At 43.1% G+C, this 20,032-nt stretch overlaps 2 protein-coding genes across 3 annotated transcripts; both read left to right on the top strand.

The window, feature by feature from the left end:
• Window positions 1-14,791: 14,791 nt before the first annotated feature.
• Window positions 14,792-15,434, top strand: LOC133914763 (trihelix transcription factor ENAP2-like). Its single transcript, XM_062357787.1, has one exon. It carries the CDS (start codon window positions 14,792-14,794, stop codon window positions 15,377-15,379), a length of 588 nt encoding a protein of 195 aa, XP_062213771.1. The 3' UTR covers window positions 15,380-15,434.
• Window positions 15,435-16,509: 1,075 nt separating this feature from the next.
• On the top strand, window positions 16,510-18,212 carry LOC133914373 (trihelix transcription factor ENAP2-like). Of its 2 annotated transcripts, none has more exons than XM_062357488.1 (2): window positions 16,510-17,370; window positions 17,865-18,212. In XM_062357488.1, the coding sequence occupies exon 1, from the start codon at window positions 16,627-16,629 to the stop codon at window positions 17,365-17,367; it is 741 nt and encodes a 246-aa protein (XP_062213472.1). In that variant the 5' UTR covers window positions 16,510-16,626; the 3' UTR covers window positions 17,368-17,370; window positions 17,865-18,212. The 2 variants fall into 2 exon arrangements, with proteins under 2 accessions (XP_062213472.1, XP_062213473.1); XM_062357489.1 differs by having other exon boundaries at window positions 17,822-18,212.
• The last annotated feature ends 1,820 nt before the right edge of the window (window positions 18,213-20,032 follow it).

Raw genomic sequence — 20,032 nt, 5'->3', positions numbered from 1 at the left:
GTTTAGGGTTAGGAGGATTTCACATATGGAAAACCATCTAGATAGTAATCTAGTTAATCATTAAATCGATTATTAATATGATCATAACTGTAGTGATTAACCAGAATGCCACTCCGGTAGTCCTAACATGTGTTTACTTCTAGGATCGAAACACACGGTTTTACAACAAGCATATCATCACAAGGCATAGTAAAGAGTGAGTAATTAAATTGAGTTATAAGCCTTTAAGTAGATTAAACTTTACATTAGAATACATAACTTGAACATTGCTAGAGTAGCTACATAGCGGAATAAGTCACATAATGATAAAAGATGGGTAGCGCCATTGCCCTGAGACGACACCCCAAAATATCCACATATGAGTAATTGGCACTACTCCTGCCTGTCGTCAACATCGACGGGCGTAAAATAACTAAAAACTAAATCTTCCTCACCTAAAAAGCAAATAAAGCACATAAGTACGAAGGTACTCGCAAGACTTAATCTATAGTGGACACTTATAAATAGTCCGACTCCAATGAGAAAGAAATTGGATAAATTAGCAAGGACTCAGCAAAAAGGGGTTAAATGAATTTATAATGCAAACACAATTTGGACTCAAATGTAAGCATCTACACCTAACCAAAACACCCTAGTATCCAGATAGCATCAACATATCTTAACTGTAACTTGTATCTATCAACTCTTCATCAACATCACCATCTATATCCCAACATTCTATCACAACATTATAATAATAAAACTCTATGATTGATGTAAATGGACATAAGCAAGCTCATAACCGAGAGCGGGGCAATTTGATATGTTTTTACACCCTACAGGGGGTACATCTTTACCCACATGACATGAGGATCATTCGGATTGTGTCATTTGCTAAAGTGCACACAAGGAGGTACCTATGTCAACCTTTTTCAATTGATTCCAGACCGTTTGAACATGCACCTATAGGTGCGGAGGTCCACTAGGGCTACTTCCGGAGCACCCTATGTCGCATCCGGTTTTAACAGACAAAACAAGATACGGCTTATATGTGCCCATGATGTTCAACGCATATAAGAACGTCACATGTGAAGTAACGAAAGTAATACTTTTATAGAATAAACGTTAACTCTTACACCAATTGACATATATTGTATTTTAAGTAGATATCTACAGCGAAACAAAAGCACTGATACCCAACAGCACCGCAAGCAACCGACCAGGAGACACACGTCTAGAACGTCACAACCTCGTCTTGACAATCTTCAACACCTTCACTCACCGAGCAGCACCATGCATGTCGTGTGGTATAGGGAAAATAGTAAATGTGAGCACATGACACGCTCAACAAGTGTATAGGAGAATAATGATATACATGCTTATGACAAGAACAGACTAACACAATGTATTTTTGCATAAAATCGAGTAAAGAAAATAATTAAACTTTAAAATATTGAGGAGTTATTAAGTGAGTGTAACCTAATCAAACCAACCATAAACCAACCCCCAAGGTTGACTATCCTGTAAACCAATACCATCTTATACCACCAAACCATAACCCAAGATCAACTAATCATGTGAGGATTCAAGTCTTCCATAACTACGGTCACGACTGTTATAACAGTTTTTACACTCTACAGAGGTTATCTAACTTTTTAGCCACAAGTCGTAAAACACTTAACACACGCCAGTGCTGTACCGCTAGGATAACACTATGAAGCATGATCCATCAATTAGATCTTGCTACTCTAACGAATGTCAGCCAGGTGTCTAATTGATACGTTTAGTCTTACCCATATCGGTTTCGTGTTTGGTATGGTATTTCTTGGGTTGTCACTCCATGAACTGGTCCTTATATGTGACACTTGGGCAAAGACTCACTACGTAAAAAATAGACAAAGGAGATACGAAATTAGTGACGGGTCGTAATATGATCCGTTACTTATGTTAAAAGTGACAGGTCATCCTAGACCAGACATAATTGATGGGTCAAATTGTGACCCATCACTTATGACTCATCACTTATGACTCATCATCAGTGACGGGTCAATTTGTGACCAGTCACCAATAAATAACTCATCAATGATAGGTCGTCCTAGAGAGTCCTTATTGACAGGTCAAGTTTTGACCCATCACTAATGATCAGTTTCATGCAACAGAGCAGATGAAGGAATTTTAATTACTCAATTATTACATGTATTAGTCAATCAGTTTGATAAAATATTATATGTATTAGCCCATTAACTCATCAAATTTTTATGTAGTTGTGAGACAAAATAATTTATCCTTCATAATTTATATCAATTATAAATCTAGCTACTATTTATTAAAAATAATAAGTAGTTATTAATTATAAATAATAACTAGTTGCATTTATTTACAGACAATAAAATATGTAGTAAAAGAAATAATGCACATTCAACAATTTGTTTATATAGTAAATGTGCACATAGCATGATGCTAATTTTTTATTTTTATTTTTATTTTATTTTTCTCTTATTTTTTCTCACCTCAATAGTACTAGAATAGAAATTATTGTACATATCTTCTCAAGTTTGATGTAAGGTGTGATGGCTATGGATATAAACACGCATTTCAAAAATGGTGCAGAAACTTCTAAGGGCGAGAACTTAATCTTCTAAGCCGTTTTTGGCCACAAAAAATTCACCAAATCTGACAAAGTCAAAGAGAAAGGGGTGTAACTTTTTCTGTAGATGTCTGTAGAGTCAAAAAATGTCGATTTTGGAGTCCGTATGTAAAAGTTATGCCCGTTTTACCGAGGGCGCTCCGGGTCACTTATTTGAAACATTAATTTTATTGCTTATTTCAATTCTGTAGCTGCTTTCGGTCGAAGTGAATAGCTCAATTGAACTTTAATCCCACTCTCTGATTCCAAAACTTTGAATCGAACCATTAAAAGTGTTTTTATTCCCTTTGCGGTTAAACTCTGAAGCAACCTATAATTCAAATTGGTAACATATACATAGGTAACGGGTCATCACGTTATGACCTGTCACCTATAACCTTCGGCAACGAAGCTTAAAAGGATAAAATATTTGCTTCATATCACAACAACATGATACCTGAGTTGGTGTGGGTGTTCGCACGCGAGAGAGGTGGCGGGTTCGATTCCGCAGAACGCAATTATTGAAAATACTTTGAAAAAGGGCGTGGCGTGTGGGGGCATATACGATTGGCTCGGGTTGGGTCAAAAAAATATTTTTTGAGACTTTTTTCGTTTTTAAAAACATGAAAAAAGTTCATCCACTCATAAGTGACAGGTAATAACTGTGACCCGTCATTTATTACCTTCATAAGTGATGAGTTAAGTTTTTACCCGTCACTTATGACTGGTCATTAGTGATGTGTTTGGGGTGACGGGTAATGGATCCGCCACCCATAACGATTATGACTCGTCACTTTTGAGCTTTTTTCACGTAGTGACTACTCAACAATGAGATAACCATCGGAAAAGCAAGGGGGAGGGGAAAAAGAAAGAAAATAAATATTACGGCCATCCTAACGAAAGAAAATAGATATTACGGTCATCCTAACAAAGAGAACCTACTTGCTTAGAACGTATCCACAAGCCTACCGCACTTACCATCATCCTGCCATTCTTTGCCCAAGTCCTAGGGTTCCAAGTTACTATATCAAATTCATCGTCATCATTGCATATATCCACTAAATATGTATATGACACTACCCAACATCCCGACAGCATGGCTAAGCAATTCTACCCAAAAGACACATACCAACAACTACTTAGGCTTCAAGGAATGTAAAGAAAAAACTAGCTCAAACTCTAACATAGGAGACTACCCATCAAATTGACAATGCATGCAATTTTATAAAACAAAATAGTTTAAAACATAGGAGCAATATGATCAATAAGTACACTTTCCTTTTACCAAATGTTGCTCAGTGTTGTCGAAATCTTGGTACTTGAAGTCCTACGAATAGATCCGAAGCGCTATCGACTAATCGCGGATTCTATCGACAAACAAAGTCAACATCGAATAAACACCAAATAAATTTGAAACTGCATAAACAAGATAAACATAACGATATATTGGGGTCTTGGTTGAGCTAGGCAAAATAGAACGGAATTGACTGGACTTCTTTCGAGGAAAGATGAAACGGTAGGATCTAGGGTTTCACATGAAATGATAGAAAAGATTGATTAAAGTATTAACATGAGAAACCTATAAATTAATATTATTTTAATATCATAAACCTATGTTTGTGGTACAATGACATGTAGATTTGATCAGGACCTATATGTTATTGTATCAACCATAAATTTACGAAGCAAAATAATATCTTCATGTTGTAGGGATCTAGACGTTAATAAGGAATAACTACTATAAATATGTGAAGATGGCTATTTGAAACTAGCATGATTGGATAGATCATGATTTTAGGAAAATTCGAGCACAAGAATTCACTCAAATCGGAGCTAAAACGAAAAAGATATATGAGATTGAAGTTCTAGGGACCTAATTGCAAAAGAGCCAGGAATTTCTAGAATTATGGAGATTATTTTTGTATTGGAAAAGATGAATTGCTGATTGGATAGTTGACTGGGTGATTTCGGCTGATGTGGCATGGTGACAGGGATGACATATCAGAAATTTTCTGACGTGGACAATGATGTGTGCAGACACGTGGCTGATGAGGTTGCATGGCCGACGTGGCACTGGGTTGCCTTTTTGGGCTGAGTTGGTGTTGACATGGCTAACACATATTGCCACGTAGGATCGAGGTGGACGCTGATTGGGATTTGGTGCTGATCGAGATTATGATGGACATGTGGCATTTTGCTATTGACCAACAAAGAGGTATTTCTTTGATCTAATCTAGCTGCTCAAATTTTTATCAGATAGCTGAGAGGCAATCGACGCCATTGGCAGAGAAAGCACGACGACGACTGGCTTGGGGTGCAACAGAGGCTCACCGGAGTTGGTTGGAATGACGCCCCGGTGAGCCATTTGAGCCGACAAGCGGTAGAAGAGCAAGAGAATGGCACATCAAACTCACCTCAGGCACAAGATGGCTCGGAGAGGTAGCAAGGTAGGCTGGCGGTGAGAGGAGGCTGCAGTGGAGTTCGGGCGTTGTCGGGAAAGGCTATCCGATGCACAAACGACAACGATGAGGCTCGGGAAAACTTCTTCGACCACACGCGATGCTTGTCGGTGACTCGGCAAAGACCAAGGAGCACATGCGCGATAGATTCATGAGCTTGGCGCCCGACAATGGCGTGTGAAGATGGATCAGCGATTCGGCAAAATCGAGCATGAGAGGTGGCGATTTGTGATGGGACCGAGGCAGGGGGCATGTTTATAAAGGCGACGACTCAGGGACTCCATGGCACAGACGCCAAGAAGGGTAGCAACATGATGAACTTCAGCTCAGATACGACGGAGAGCCCTAGAGGACGATGATGGGAGCAGGGCCCACGCATCAGAGGTAGGGCGGCGCGGACGCTGGGTTGGTGTGAGTGGGTGAGCAAGTGCGCAGGAGTGGGTCGAGGGGTGGGTCACGGCCCAGGCGGAAGATAGGTAGGCGGCAGGGAGGAGCAGGCTGAGTGAGAGGGAGAGCGGGCCAGAGCGGGGTGATGGGCTGGTTTCGGTCGGCCTAGGTGGAGAGGGAGGGGCTCAGGTTGTGCCAGGCCGGAGGGAGAAGATGGGTTAGTTTGGGTAGGGTTTAGGCCCAGATGGATTTAGGTATTTCTATTACTTGGAGATTTTCAGAAAAAGAGAAAGCAATTAAAATTCAAATAAAATACCAAATGAAGCCTAAATTCTAGAAAAATCCAACAAGCTTTTGAATTATGCTTTATGTAAGTTTGCATATTCAATGAGTCGATGTCGGGTTTATATGGGTAGAACCTATGTGATGTATTGTCCTACCTTGGTTATTTGATTATCCATATCCCTGTAGCCTTGATAACATTATTAATGTCTAACTTGAAATGTATTCAAAATGCTTAGCAATGCATATGTCCTCGATATAAGTAGAGCAATGGTGCAACCATTGTTCATGAGCTTAGGGCTTACTTATTATTATCGAATATTGATTATGACATTGATGGTTGGATGAGATGTGAGAATGAGATGAGATATGAGCGGTGTTAGGGGTGCCTTTTGCCCCGGAGGAGTTCCTCGGGGTAGTTCGGGAGAGGAGCCGGGAACCATAGATCGCTTTGCATCGGTTAAGCACCGTCCATCGATGTAGTTGCCTTGAACACTTTCCGTGCTTATTACATGTCGCATATGGGAACGATAAGTCAAATACCTTTGTAGATGTGGCCTTTTAGCGTGCGAGTTGATGGTGTGAGCAGGCGGGCTTATAGGGGTATCTAGTTTGCTCTGTGAGTAGTTCTGGATAACCCCCGCACCTATCGGTGTATGATCAAATGGTTGAGGCTTATTGGGAAAGGTTAATACGAGTACCCCCTCGCGTGGGCCTGTATGGACACGTGAGCTGTATGATCCTCGAGTCGTATAGGTAAAGGAGTACCCCCTGCAAAGTGTAAAAATAATTCAAACTGCCACGCTCTTGATCATGAGCATGCTTCTGTCTATTTGCATCAGTTATAGAGTTATGAATGTGGGATGCTGGTATGGATGGTATGTTGGGTAATGTTGATGGCTGGCTATTGATATATTGCTATGGTTTCATTTACATTTATGTGTAGGTTGGTAGTTACAGGTTTGAAAAGGTATGTTGGTTATATTTAGATGTTCACACATATATGTCTAGGTTACAGCACATATGTTTTAATCAACTTTGTGGTCTTTTTCCTTACTAATGGTCCAATGCATAATCCTTAGAGTCAAGTTATTTATATATACCATATATGGATTAAGTTTTGCGAGTACATTCGTACTCAGCTGCTTTACAGGTTTTGCAGGTGAGAAAGAGGCGGTGTTTAGCTACTTCACGTCCGCTGATGCTAGCGGCGGGAATGAGTAGGTAACTACTCGGAGGTCGCGCTTTTAGGGTGAAGCCTAAGGGCATATGGCTTCACCCATCTTTTACTGTCTTTAGCTTTTATTTTCGCTGCGTAGTTTTCTCTGTTGGCTAGGAATTGATCAATTTTACTATGCTCCTAGATCTCTTTTGCTGTAAATTATTAAACTTGTAAATATTTAAGAACTTGTAATATGATTTAATTACTCACTCTTTATTAAGCTTGGTTATGACTGCTTATATTGGAAAGGCATGTGTTTCAATCTTAGATACAAAACACGTGTCGGGACTATCGTGATTATATTCTGGTTATCGTTGAAGTCATGATTGTGTAAATGATCAACTTGGTGATTAACTAGAATATTATTTGAATGGTTCCCTCGCACCTTCTCATAGGAGGTCTGGAGGTCTTTTGAGTGGTGTCAGTATTTATTAGTTTGATGTTTTAACAATAAAAAGAGGGCAATTTCTGTTCCAGTTGGATATTTGGGATAAACAGTTGAAAATTAAATGGACCTTGATGAATATATATGGTGCCGCTCAAGATGAGTAGAAACAGGATTTCTTGTCTGACACTTTAGTGCTCAAATTCTTTACCCTGTCATAATTGGTGGTGATTTTAAAATCATTAGATACTTCTATGAGAAAACTAGACTAAATATTATTTCTCCTTTCTCTTCCTTTCTCAATTATATCGTTCATGTGAATGAGTTTAAGGAATTGCATATGAAAGGGGGAATATTTACTTGGTCTAATAATAGAGAGAATCCCACTCTAGAAAAAATTGATAGGGCTTTGATTAATAATGAGATGGAAAACATATATCCTTTGATCTCAGTCCAAACAACACCTCAAGATATGTCTGATCACAATATTTTGTTGATTTCTACTCCTACTTCTAAGAAAAATAAGACTAACCAATTCAAATTTGAATTGGCCTGGTTAGAGGTGGATTCTTTTCAGCAAGAAGTAGAAAAAAAATCTATTTAAATGGTGGGGAGGCTATAGGGCTGGTCAAATTAAGAAAAGAAAATTACTTTTGACAGCAGAATTAGCTAATATTGAAAAGAATGAGGAGTTTGGGCCTTTGAATGCAAATATTGCCTTGAGAAAAGTGTAGATAGTAACTGATTTAAAAAAAACTATAATGAGGAAGAGTTATACTTGTTTAAAATGTCTCATATAAAGTGGATTCTGAAGGGAAACAACAACACCGGATTTTTTCATAGCTTGACTAATGGTAGAGTAAGGAAGAATACTATTATCTATATGATGCATGATGATATTAAGATTTGTGGGGACAAAAACTTGATGCAACATGTTACCAATTACTATAAAGAGTTATTTGGCCCAGCTCCTGGTAACTTCATTCCTATTGATCCATCTTTGTGGCATGAGCATGAAAATCTTAATAATGAGAATAATGTGATTCTTGATGCACCTTTTTCTGAAGATGAGATTAAGAAAGTTCTCTTTCAGATGAATGAGAATAAAACTTTTGGGCATGGTGGCTTTTCCTATTGAATTTTTTCAAAAGTTTTGGGAGTTGATTAAAAATGACCTTATGAATTTATTTCATGAGTTTTGTTTGGGCTCTCTTGATGTAAGTAGATTGAATTATAGGGTTATAACTCTATTACCAAATGTGGCTAGTGCAGATAAAGTTCAACATTTTAGGCCTATTTGTTTGTTGAATGGTTCCTATAAGCTGATAACTAAAGTTTATTGAGCGCTTTATGGATAAGCTCATCAATACATGCCAAAATGCTTTTATCAAAAATAGAAATATAATAGATGGGGTTATGACTCTTCATGAGATTATGCATGAAACTAAAAGGATAAAATAGATTGGGATTACTCTTAAGTTGGACTTTGAAAAAGCATATGATAAAATCAATTGTGACTTCCATTTAATTGTTTGAGTGTAAGAGGATTCAATCCCAAATGACATGTGGATTAAAACTGTTGTAAGTAACGAAACTTTGAGTGAGAAATTGAATGACCAGATGGACCCTTACTTTAGGAGCTATAAAGGTATTAGACAGGGGATCCTCTCTCTCCCTTCTTGTTTAACCTAGCTGCTAACTACTTAACCAAAATGATACATGCTGCCCAAAGGGCTGGTAGTATTATTGGTCCGATTCCTCATCTAATTGAAGGGGTTGTTACTATTTTGCAATATGTTGATGGTACTATTTTTAGTTTGCAATATGATATGAATAAAGCTAATAATCTCAAGCTGTTACTTTACCTGTATGAGGTAATGTCTGGTCTGAAAATTAAATTTTAGAGAAGTGAAGTTCTTGTTATTGGAGGTGATTCTGATATTTTGAGCAGTTATGCCGAGTTGTTTTATTGTCAGATATTCAGGGGTGCAAGTATGTCCTAGGAGACTTCACATTATTTATTGGGCGAAATTGGTAGAAAAGATTTATAAAAAGCTGGATGTTTGAAAATGTGGTTTACTTTCTATTAGTTGTAGGATTATCTTGATTAATGCTAGCCTATCTAGTGTTCCAACTTATCATATGTTCATGTATTTACTGTCCAAAATAGTAATTGATAACATTGACAAGGCTAGAAGAAGATTCTTCTGGTAGGGAGGTTGAACTAAGAAGAGATATCATCTGGTTAAGTGGGAAAATATTTGTAAGCCAAAGAAAAAAAAGGAGGTTTAGGTATAAAATTTTTGGTTAAAATGAATGTGGCCCTTTGTCACGTCCCAAATTCTTAATCACGCAATTAAGTATAATCATGCTTTTAAACATTATGTTTAAATTTGCGTAATTATAATTCGGATTACTAATGCAATTCGTCTGAGATCATTTGGATGAGAGAAAGAAATTCAGGAGAGAAAAGAATTGAATTCACAGTTAAAACGGACTCTTTCTCTAACACGTGGACCCCACCGGAGTGGGCCAACCACCCCACTCTCTCTCCCTCTAGAGTGGCAGCTCACTCTCTCTCCTCCTCACTCTCCCCACCGTTCCCCACCCGTGCTCCCCTCCCCTCTCACTCTCCCTCTCACTTCCTCTCTCTTTTCTTCCAAAATCCGAGCTCTAGAGAGGGATTTGAGGTGAGTATATGGTACCATTGCGATCACAAGCTCATGAGCTATCCATCCCCCCAATTTATTTTCGTTTTCCCGGAGGATTTGAGCCGGATTTGGTGTCTTTTGGTGTTAGGGTTGAAATGTTTAGAACACCGGATTTCTTCGTCTCCCGAGCTTTTCCCTCCGTTTCCTCCTTCAATCGACGGTCCACAACCTTGGTAAAGGACTTTGGGTGAGTCCCCTAAACTCCCATGGCAAGAATACACCTTTTAGATGGTTGGATTTTGAATTTTGAGCTACGGGTTTGAAGTTCATGAGTTCTTAATAAATTAGAAGCAATAGCCGAGTTTTGGTCGATTTCGGCGTATGCATGTTGTCCTATGCGGTAGAGGAAGTCAATGTGATGCTTTAGGTCCAAGTCCCCACTCCAAATGTCGCCGAAATCGTCGCCAGTGAGCTCCCAAAGTGCCTCCGGCGACCCCCAGCGGTCTGACCGCCACCCCAAGGTCGGTCAGACCGCCAGGGGCAAAAACTCTCTATACGGGGGTGGTCTGGCCGTATTTCTGGCGGTCTAACCGTGAGTCTTGGCGGTCTGACCGTCAATATACCTCGGTCTGACCGCTGTATACCCAGATAGCACAGTTACTGCTTGCTGAAACTTGTAAAATTCATAATAAATTCTCTGTAGCTCCAAAAATTATGAAACAAATTTTGTTGGTTTCATAATGACCTAATCTACCTATTAAAAATATCCTCAGCCATGAAATAATGAATTAAATTTCTGAGATTAATTAATTAGGTTAAAGCTTCATTAATTCACCGTTAATTCATCATAAGTCCAAAATTGATTAATACAATTTTGCTAGTTTCCTTATGACTTGTTCTATCTAGGAAAAATGTTTTCATCCATTATATGAATGTTGTGGTATATATTTGTATTTCATTCATACTCATTGCATTGCACGCGTTATTCTTTTTAGAGATCGCCAAACCAACGATCCCGGTGAGCGAGGTCGATCCCGAGGCACCGCACCTTTGTGAACCAGTGCATAAAGGAAAGTATATATCATATTGAACCCTGTCGGTTGTATTGAATGGAGTCTAAATATTGATAGATTATGCTTATGTATAGGTTTGCATGTATAGGAAGTCAATGTTGGGTTTTGTTGGGTAGATCCTATGTTGAATTGCATTGTCTCTACCTTGATGTATTGTTGATCCATATCCTTGTAGTCTGGGTTTAATCATGCTAAGGTCTAACTTAAAAGTGTGCGAGATGCTTAGCAATGCATAGGTTCTTGGTAGAAGTCGAGCGGTGGAACATCCTATCGTTCACGAGCTATAAGTTAAATTACTTTCACAATGATTACTGTGTTGGGTTGTTGGTGTTGGTTGTATGAGTGGTGAGTATGAGACGAGATGTGGGCGGTGCTAGGATGGTGTTTTGTCCTGCCCAGATGTGGAGTTTCCCTGGGTAGGCCGGTAGAGGAAGACCGGTCACCGTAGACCGCTTGCATCGTTTAAGGCCGATCGTCGGGGTAGTTAGCTTTAGCACTTACCTTACTCACCACATGCCGATCTAATGGTAAGACGAGCCGAATACCTTCGCAGTTGTGGCTCTATGGGGCCTGAACAACGACGGTGTGAGCAGGCAGACTTGTAAGCGGTACTAGTTTGCTCCGGGAGTAGTTCTGGTACCACCACGCCGAACGCTGCATGTCGCACACGGTTGGGGCTGGTTGAGAAAGGTTGACACGGGTACCCCCTTGTGTGCACTTTAGCGGGTGGCACAAGCCGTATGGTCCCCGAGTCGTGTGGGTTCAGGAGTATCCCTGCAAGGTGTATAAACAGTTCGAACTGCCGCGCTCTCGGTCATGAGCATGCTATTATTTCATTTGCTAGAGTTCTCGTGGTTGGTTCAGTTGTATGGTTCGGATATGTGGTTTGTGGTTCGAATATGTGGGAGGTGGTCGAGATGGTACTTGTTATACATTGATACTAATGTGGTTTCAGTTTCATATGATCAGTTGGTAGTTGCAGGGTAATTTCATATATGTTGGTTAAGTTAGTTGCTCACACATATGTCTAGGTCGCTTACCGCATATGTTTTACTTAACCTTGTGGCCTACTCTTGCTAACAGCTCAATGCATAATCCTTGGAGTCGGGATATTATATACCCATATTGTGTAAGACTTGCGAGTACCTTCGTACTCAGGGTGCTGCCCTTAAGTTAATGCAGGTTCACAGGTCGGCGAGGAAGAGGCGGTGTTTGGCTACTTTGTGCCTGCCGATCAGGGTGGCGGGCAGGAGTAGCACATTCTACTCCAAACTCGGTGCTCTTGGTATGGAGCCTAAGGGCGTGTGGGTCCATATCCTTTTGTTGTATAGTTTATTTTCTTCCGCTGCGTAGGTCTTTTGTTGGTTAGGAGTTGAGGGGTTTTGTCTCCTCCTAGCTCGTTTTTGTTGTAAAACTGTTGAAATCAGTTGCATGCTTAACTTTTGTAATATAAATGTTTATTACTTGCTCTTTATTAAGCTATGTTGTGATGCACTATGTTGGAGGCATGTGTTCCGATCTTTGGGCACAAAACATGTGCCGGGTCTGCCAGAATGGTATTCGGGTTAATCGTCGAGGTTGGATTATGAATAATGATCCGCCTGATGATTAATTTGAATACTGTTTGGACGGGTCTTCACACCTTTCTATGTAAATGGTGGTGGAAGTTGAATTAAAAAAGAGGATATTTGGTAGCAAATTGTTAAGATGAAGTACCTTCACTCTTCTATCTTATCTGATGTTAAACACAGACAAGGATATTCCTATGTTGGTATGATCTCCTTAAAATCAAACAGTTTTACCTTCATGATAGAAGGATTAGAGTTCAAAATGGCAGGAGTACCAGATTCTAGTAAGATACTTGGATCACCCCTAAACCTATTTGTAATTTGTTTCCTACTCTATACAAAATTTGCAATGATCCCAACATCCTTGTTTGTGATGCTTATGATAGAACTTGGAATCTGTCTTTTAAAATATGGTTAACTAATGAGCTTTAATCCCAGTGAAATTTTGTCAAAAATATGGTTATGCCAGTGCTTGGAATCTGTCTTTTAAAATATGGTTAAATAATGAGCTTTAATCCCAGTGAAATTTTGTCAAATATATGGTTATGCCAGTGCAGTTAAATAACTATGATGACCTGATTACCTGGGCCTTTGAAAAAGGCGGTATCTTTACTGTTAGGTCAATGTACCGTTGGTTAGTGAGAGGATCTCCTAACATTTCTTATGAACATATCTGAAAAAAAAAGCTAAGATTCATTTGAAGATCAAAGTTTTTATTTGGCTGTTGGAGCAAAAAACTCTTCTAACAAAAAATAATATGCTTAAACGTAACTGGATGAGTGATGGTACATGCTACTTCTGCACCCAGCAAGAATCTTAAGTTCATCTCTTTTTTCTTTGTCCTAGGGCTAAGGCTATTTGAGGTTTTTTTGCTCTTTTTATTGGTGTTGATTTTATTTCTAGCTCTACCAATTGGTAATAAATTGGATTAATTATTTTTTCTTAAGAAAAAATGTTTCATGTGATTGGTTTGGCTGTAGTTCGTTGGGCTATTTAAAAAGCGCGTAATAATGCATGTTTTTAAAAGAAGATAATTTGTGATCCTAATGAGACTATCTTTCACGCGAGTTCTTTGTTGAAAACTTGGGTAGATCTGCTAAAGGGCATGAGTAAGGGAGAGTTGATGTAGGGGTGCAAGGTTTGTTGGGTACGGCGATGAATGTCCAGAGCTCTCCCAAGCAACTTGGTGATTATCTAGGATCAGATGGAAGATGATGAACAGCAGTAGCTGGAGGATGCTGAAGAGGAGGCCCAATGATGCTTTATGTCTTGGAGACACTCTAATGTCCGGATATGAACTATATATTATCTATTTTTGTTGTGTTACTGTCAGTTTAGCTTATAAACCTTGTTCTCATCTTTTATCAGTTTGAACTTCTATGTCCTTTCTATCCTTTTGGATTGGTTGTAAAACATTAAACAGTTGTTCCATTATTTGATAATAAAAATAGGTATCTCGTATTAAAAAATACAACATATTTTTTTTATTCGGATCTCCTGACGTTGACATCACGATAACTTTATCGTTACGCATCAGCGATGACGTGCCATGTCAGACATTCTCGTTCACTATTTTCATGGAAGATTGCACTTGAGGCCCTTCAGTGTTGGTTCTGGGACATGACATCTCAGGGCTGACTTAACATTAGTTCTAGTAAAATGCAACACACTGTACTAACCAGATTTTGACGCGTGATAAGTTTCAGGCTTCACGATGTGGCACGTTTACATACGCTCGGCCTTCTGCAATGGGTGATCTCACAGAAGGTACAGGAAGGTGAGAGGAATAATCATAGACAGATGGCTACCCACAATTCCTCTCACATGAGGTGAATGATCTTGATCAGCCACCCGCCAATGATTTTTTGTCTTCTGCCCACGAAATATACCCTGGTAATTGTGAGGGGCTACCTGGCTGCTCGTAGTTGCTTGTTTTTTATCTTTCGTCTACCAAATTTACCCTGGTAATTGTGATTGTGAGTGCTTGACTTTTATCATTGGTCCACCAAATTTACCGTGGTAATTTTGATTGTGAGTGGCTGCCTGGCTTGTTAGCTTATAAAAGCAGCCGTCGTCTGTGTACTCTGCTTGCTCAAGTGTAACCATCCAGCCTCCCTGGTCATTCAGCCCCTCTCGCTCAGTTCGCGCGCACAGCCAGCATGCCCAGCCGCAAGACGCCGTCGCCGCGGGCCGGCGGCAGATGGAGCGACGGCGAGACGTCGGCCCTCATCGACGCGTGGGGTGCACTCTACCCGCGCCGCCGCCTCTTGAAGGAGTGGCGCGCCGCGGCCAGCGCCGTCAACACCCACCGCGCTGCCGCCGGCCGCTCCTCCAACCGCAGCAGCGCCCAGTGCCAGAACGGTATCCACGCCCTCAAGTCGCAGTACAAGGATGAGCTCTCCAGGCTCCCGCCGTCGGGGTGGCGCCACTTCAAGAGCCTCCGCGCGATCCTGGCTAGCACCGGCGACCCGCCTCCGGCCTCCCCTGCCAGCACGCCAGCGTCCGTCGAGGAGGAGGAGGAGGAGGAAGCGGAGAGAGATGAGGTGGTTACCAGTAGTGGGTTGACGGGGAGCAGGATAGCCCCGACGAGGCCAAGAAATGGGGCCGCGAGGACGAGGTTCTGCCCGGCGGCGGTGGTGACGAAACTGGCGGAGGTGTATGAGCGCGTCGAGCTGGCGAGGTTCCACACCGAGCAGAAGAAACTGGAAACCGCGCAGGTGCCGCAACTCAGGGTAACAAAAAATTGAAGAGTGGTAGCAACTCAGGGTAACAAAAATAAAAATAGTTATGAATAGTGTAGGCAGTAACGACCACTAGGTTGATGTCATGATGTGTAATAAAAATAGTTAAGAGTAGCTGAATTTACATTTCAATTTTACTGTAGTGGACAACAGCATTGTATAAAACATATATTACAAAACAGAGTTGTATTACTAGAGCTATATATATATATATATTCGTCAAAAAAATGAGTAGAGTTTTATATCTTCGTGTCCTAGCTTCTGCAAAGTTGATTAATTCAATTTACAAGTATAAAAACGCATTTGGTTATCGACCGTCGCTTGGTGTAGTATTACTACAGTTTTATATCCAGTGCTTTTGCAAGATCATTGTTCATGAACATGAGGGTTATCTACGAAATGAACATACAGTACTGGTAAATTGCCGGTTGCATTGGTGGCCTCCGCCAGTTGGCCGTTGTCCTCCACAATCCCCTGCAACCCGCTGCAGTCCACCGTAGCCAAACCAAGCGTACGACGCCGTCTGGGTTTGCCGGGAAGGACCCGGCGACACCGATCATCCCATCCCCGACGCGCACAACACACTGATGAAGCCAAGCCGGCAGCAGGGTGGTACTGCCGTCCCCTCCCCGCGCTAGCTCTTCTGAAAACCCAGCCAAACCAAGCCCCGTGCCCCGCGCCGGTCCGATCGGCGTCTCGGGCTAGCTCTTCGGTAGTTCGCGCCCCCCGCACCATGCACACAGCCACCAACGGGCTGCCAGCATCCAGCCAACGTAGGCCACCCCACCCTCTCGCGTCCGCCGCGCCGGCTCGCACCGCCGCTACACTCCCGCCCGTCGTGTCCGAACTGACCGCGCGCGGGGGAAAGAGACCGTGCGGTGCGAAAAGTGGCCTTGCTCGTCCGCCTGGCCGGACCAACGTTTGAGCCGCGCGCACAAGCAAAAACGAGCAGGCACGGCAGCCCGGCGCCAGCGAGACTGACCCATCCCGATCGCACGAGCAAAACCTCGGCGTGACCGCGCCACAACCCGAACCCACTCACCCTGCGACGCACCGTGCCGTGGATGCACGCATTATCCACGCACCTATATATATATATGCACGCGTACGTAACCACACAGGATTCAGAGGGGCCGTGGCGCAGTCGATCGATCGATCGGACAGCAGCACAAGCATCGCACGCCCCTCACGGCCGCACCCACACGCGCCTCCCTCTCGAACCAACCTCTCTCCGCGCCCTCCGGCCGCCGCGGATGTCGACGCGCCGCCGCCCTCCTCCACCGCCGCCGGCGTGGACGCCCGAGCCCTGGAGCGACGGGGAGACGTCCGCGCTGCTCGACGCCTGGGGCCCGCGCCACCTTCGCGCCCGCGGCGGCGCCCTCCGCCCCGTCGACTGGTGCGCCTGCGCCGCCGCCGTCACTTCCCGCCGCGCTGCCGCCGGACGCGCGCCGCGCACCGTCGATCAGTGCAAGAACCGCGTGGATTACCTCAAGAAGCGCCTCAGGGCCGAGCGCACCAGGCCCAAGGGGGCCCCGCCGCCGCCGCCGGTATCGGGGTGGCTCGACCGCCTCCGCACGCTGCTGCATCTCGCCCCCTCCGCTCCTCCTGGATTCGCGCACCGTCACGGCACCACCGCCACGCCGAAGATGAAGGAAGAGGAGTACGAGAAGGAGAGCAGCGGGGCTCCTCTGCCCCGCAACTGGCCGCCAGTGCCGAAGCGGCCGAGGACGGCGGTGTCGTTGTCGCCAGTGAGCGTCGCCTCCGGGAAACATCCTGAAGGCGGAGGGAGGAACTGCACAGAAGTGGCGGCGGCTCTGGATAGGCTTGCCGGAACGTATGAGCGGGTGGAGGCGGCGAAGCAGAGGGAGGCCACGAGGCTGGAGGAACGGCGCCTGGAGGCGATGCGCGATCTCGAGATCGAGCGTATGCGGCTTCTCGTCGACGTCGCCGTCACCGCCTCCGTCAGTGTCGAGACCGCTGGCGGCGACTTCTAGATGGTGAGTTTTGGTCTTTGTTTTCGTTTTTACGCGTGCTTGCAGAGCATGCCACGAGATGGTTATTGCAGAATTCATGTTCAACAATTGTTCGTTCATATTGGAATTGAGAGGCAGAGTAACTAGGAATTTGCTCTTCATTAAGAGAACACCAACTTGTGCATGCTCATGTGATGATTAAATTTTACTAGACATCCTTTATTTCTATGAAGGGAGGAATGCCTCAAACTGATTTTCAGATCGTTTGTTATGTAGGAATTAGTATATCAACAGGCAATGCTGGCCTTTCTAATGAAACTACTCATTGTGTTGCACCTCGTCCCAATAGAATACTACTAATTACAATATTTCCATGAGCGCTTAGTGTTGTTCAGAAATAATAATCTGTTTCTTGTGTAAGAGCATGAGAAGTCATTCATGATTTCATTTGCTTTCTGACTGTTGAATCATGCAGAAGACAATTCCCAGACATTTTTGTTGTCTTCCATCTGTTGCAGAGGAACTATTATGATAGGCTGGGTAGCCAAAATCAAGATTTCAGACTATGTTTTCAAGAGATGAATGCATTGTGAAGCCGCACTTTGATGTGATGCCCTTATGAAAAGTTACATCGGTTAGGTTACAGGAGAAGCTTAGCCAGATGTAGGATAGCACATGGTGAGATTTTCTCAGTTCACTGATTGCAGGTTTGCAGCAACTGAAGAAAGGGGAGAGGTTTAATAGCCTGCATATATCTTTGTTTGGCATTCAGGCTTCACTTAGGCCTTTTGGTAACTACTGCTGTAATCCCTTTTGGTTTACAGCTGTGCAACTGTTTAGTTGTGAAACATTCTGATCCAGTACATATATATTCCGGATACTTTATCTGACGCCTGCTCTTGTGATTATCCTGCTATATGGTAGTTTGCATATTGCAACATGCTCTTGTTAAGTGCTGCATGTCAGTATATGTACTTGCCCTGCCATTATTCATCACTCTAATGATTGGCAAAAGCTGACAAGCAAAACAGGCTTCCCAGCTTTCTTGGCCAGGAAAAGAACAGCAGAACAGCGCTGCAAGATCAGAAACAGATAGACGTTTCAGAATTTGCAGGTAGCTTCAGAATTTAGACCGTAGAGATTCCATTTAATCTCTTTATTTGAAGTAGGCATTTATAAATTATATTTCAGTTTCATTTAATCAGCCGTAATTGATCACTGATTTCAGTGGTCACAACACAACATGGAAGCTTTGAACTTTTAACTGTGCCTCATGCCCACAATGCCGATCAAGAGACTAAACAAAGCCCAGCTCCTCCAGTCCTCCTCGCCTGCCGTCCAACGTCGCTGCTCGGCGTCCCCGGCCAACCAATACCCGGACTCCCATTCTCCCAAGACAAACGGGACCGGTGGACCCGGCTAACCCGAGCTGCCGCGCGCGGTCACTAGGCGCGCCGGACCGCGCGACGTCTTGTGCCCCCGAACAGCTAGGCGTCAACCAACCGTCGCACACCTTACATGGTCGCACGACGGCCGGACACGCTCGAACCCTCAAACTCCATATGCCACCCCGGGCACAGAGCGGCGGCGCGGCTGATCGCCCAGATCCAGGACCCGTCGGCCGGCGGGGAGCGCACCGCATGCTCGAAGTCCACGCGCTACGCGGCGGCAGGCGGTGGCACGCCTAGACCCTCGCGTCTGCGGCTTGCATTACGGGTGTGCCGTGCGCGCGCTGCGCGCCATCTGATCAGAACGTGCCGGCACAGGTGGCTTGCACGCCGTAGCGCAATGCAGGTGTAGTAGTAGCTTGATGGGCAGACCTGCTGCTAAATGGGCTGGGGCGGGGGGGGGGGGGGTGCACGATTAGGTTCAGGAATCAGGAATTTTGAATATATTCAATATTTGCAAAAGTACACGCTTATTTGAAAATTTTGCATAGATAATCTACCGTTACTCGTTGAATGGACGACAGTAAGATGTCGATAATCCAACATGACAGTTTAGTTATACAAAAATTTAAATGTATTAGTATTTTTACAAGTATTGAATATATATATATATTATACTATACCTTAAATGTATTCTACACCCTAAACCTAACGAAACTAGCCAATCCAACTCCTTCGTGGTTTGATCCAGCCAGCTCCCCACGCGAAACCCCCATGAACTAGTCCTTTCTCTTCCTCCCCCAACCCACGAGAGAGGGACCGCACGTCACCTCCTTTTCGGCTTAGCTTCTTTCCGGAACCGGTTCCTCTGACATAGTCATTTTTACGTCAGAGGGACGTTAAAACCGGGAGGAACATCCGATAAGGATTCAACGGCTGCGCTCGCTCGATCGCTGCTCGGGGCTCGCGCGTGGTTTGGTGCTGGTTGGGGCTGTTCACGCGGGTTGGCTCGGCCTGAGCTCATGAGCGCTGCCGCTGGCTGCTACAGTAAAAAGCTAGATAAACTAGCCATACAAGTGAGAACTAGTGCATTCACAATCTTGTAAAAATTATAGAAAAATAATTAGAACTCAAAAAAATGTGAAATAAATTTTGTTAGTTTTGTATTCATCGGTCCTACATGTTAAAAATATTTGGGCTCATAAAAATGTTAAAAATTATTAAACAAATATTCAAATGTAGGAATGATGTATCTTTTAAATTTTCTTTATGGATTTTTATATTTCAAAATGAATTAC

Source organism: Phragmites australis, chromosome 4, assembly GCF_958298935.1.
Source record: "Phragmites australis chromosome 4, lpPhrAust1.1, whole genome shotgun sequence".
NCBI lineage: Eukaryota > Viridiplantae > Streptophyta > Magnoliopsida > Poales > Poaceae > Phragmites > Phragmites australis.
Note: the sequence above shows the minus strand (reverse complement) of the source record. Positions and strands in the feature narration are given on the sequence as shown.

Excerpts from the sequence above, each read along its gene's own strand:
- LOC133914373 (XM_062357488.1), top strand. The coding sequence starts at position 16,627 with ATGTCGACGCGCCGCCGCCCTCCTCCACCGCCGCCGGCGTGGACGCCC.
- LOC133914763 (XM_062357787.1), top strand. The coding sequence starts at position 14,792 with ATGCCCAGCCGCAAGACGCCGTCGCCGCGGGCCGGCGGCAGATGGAGC.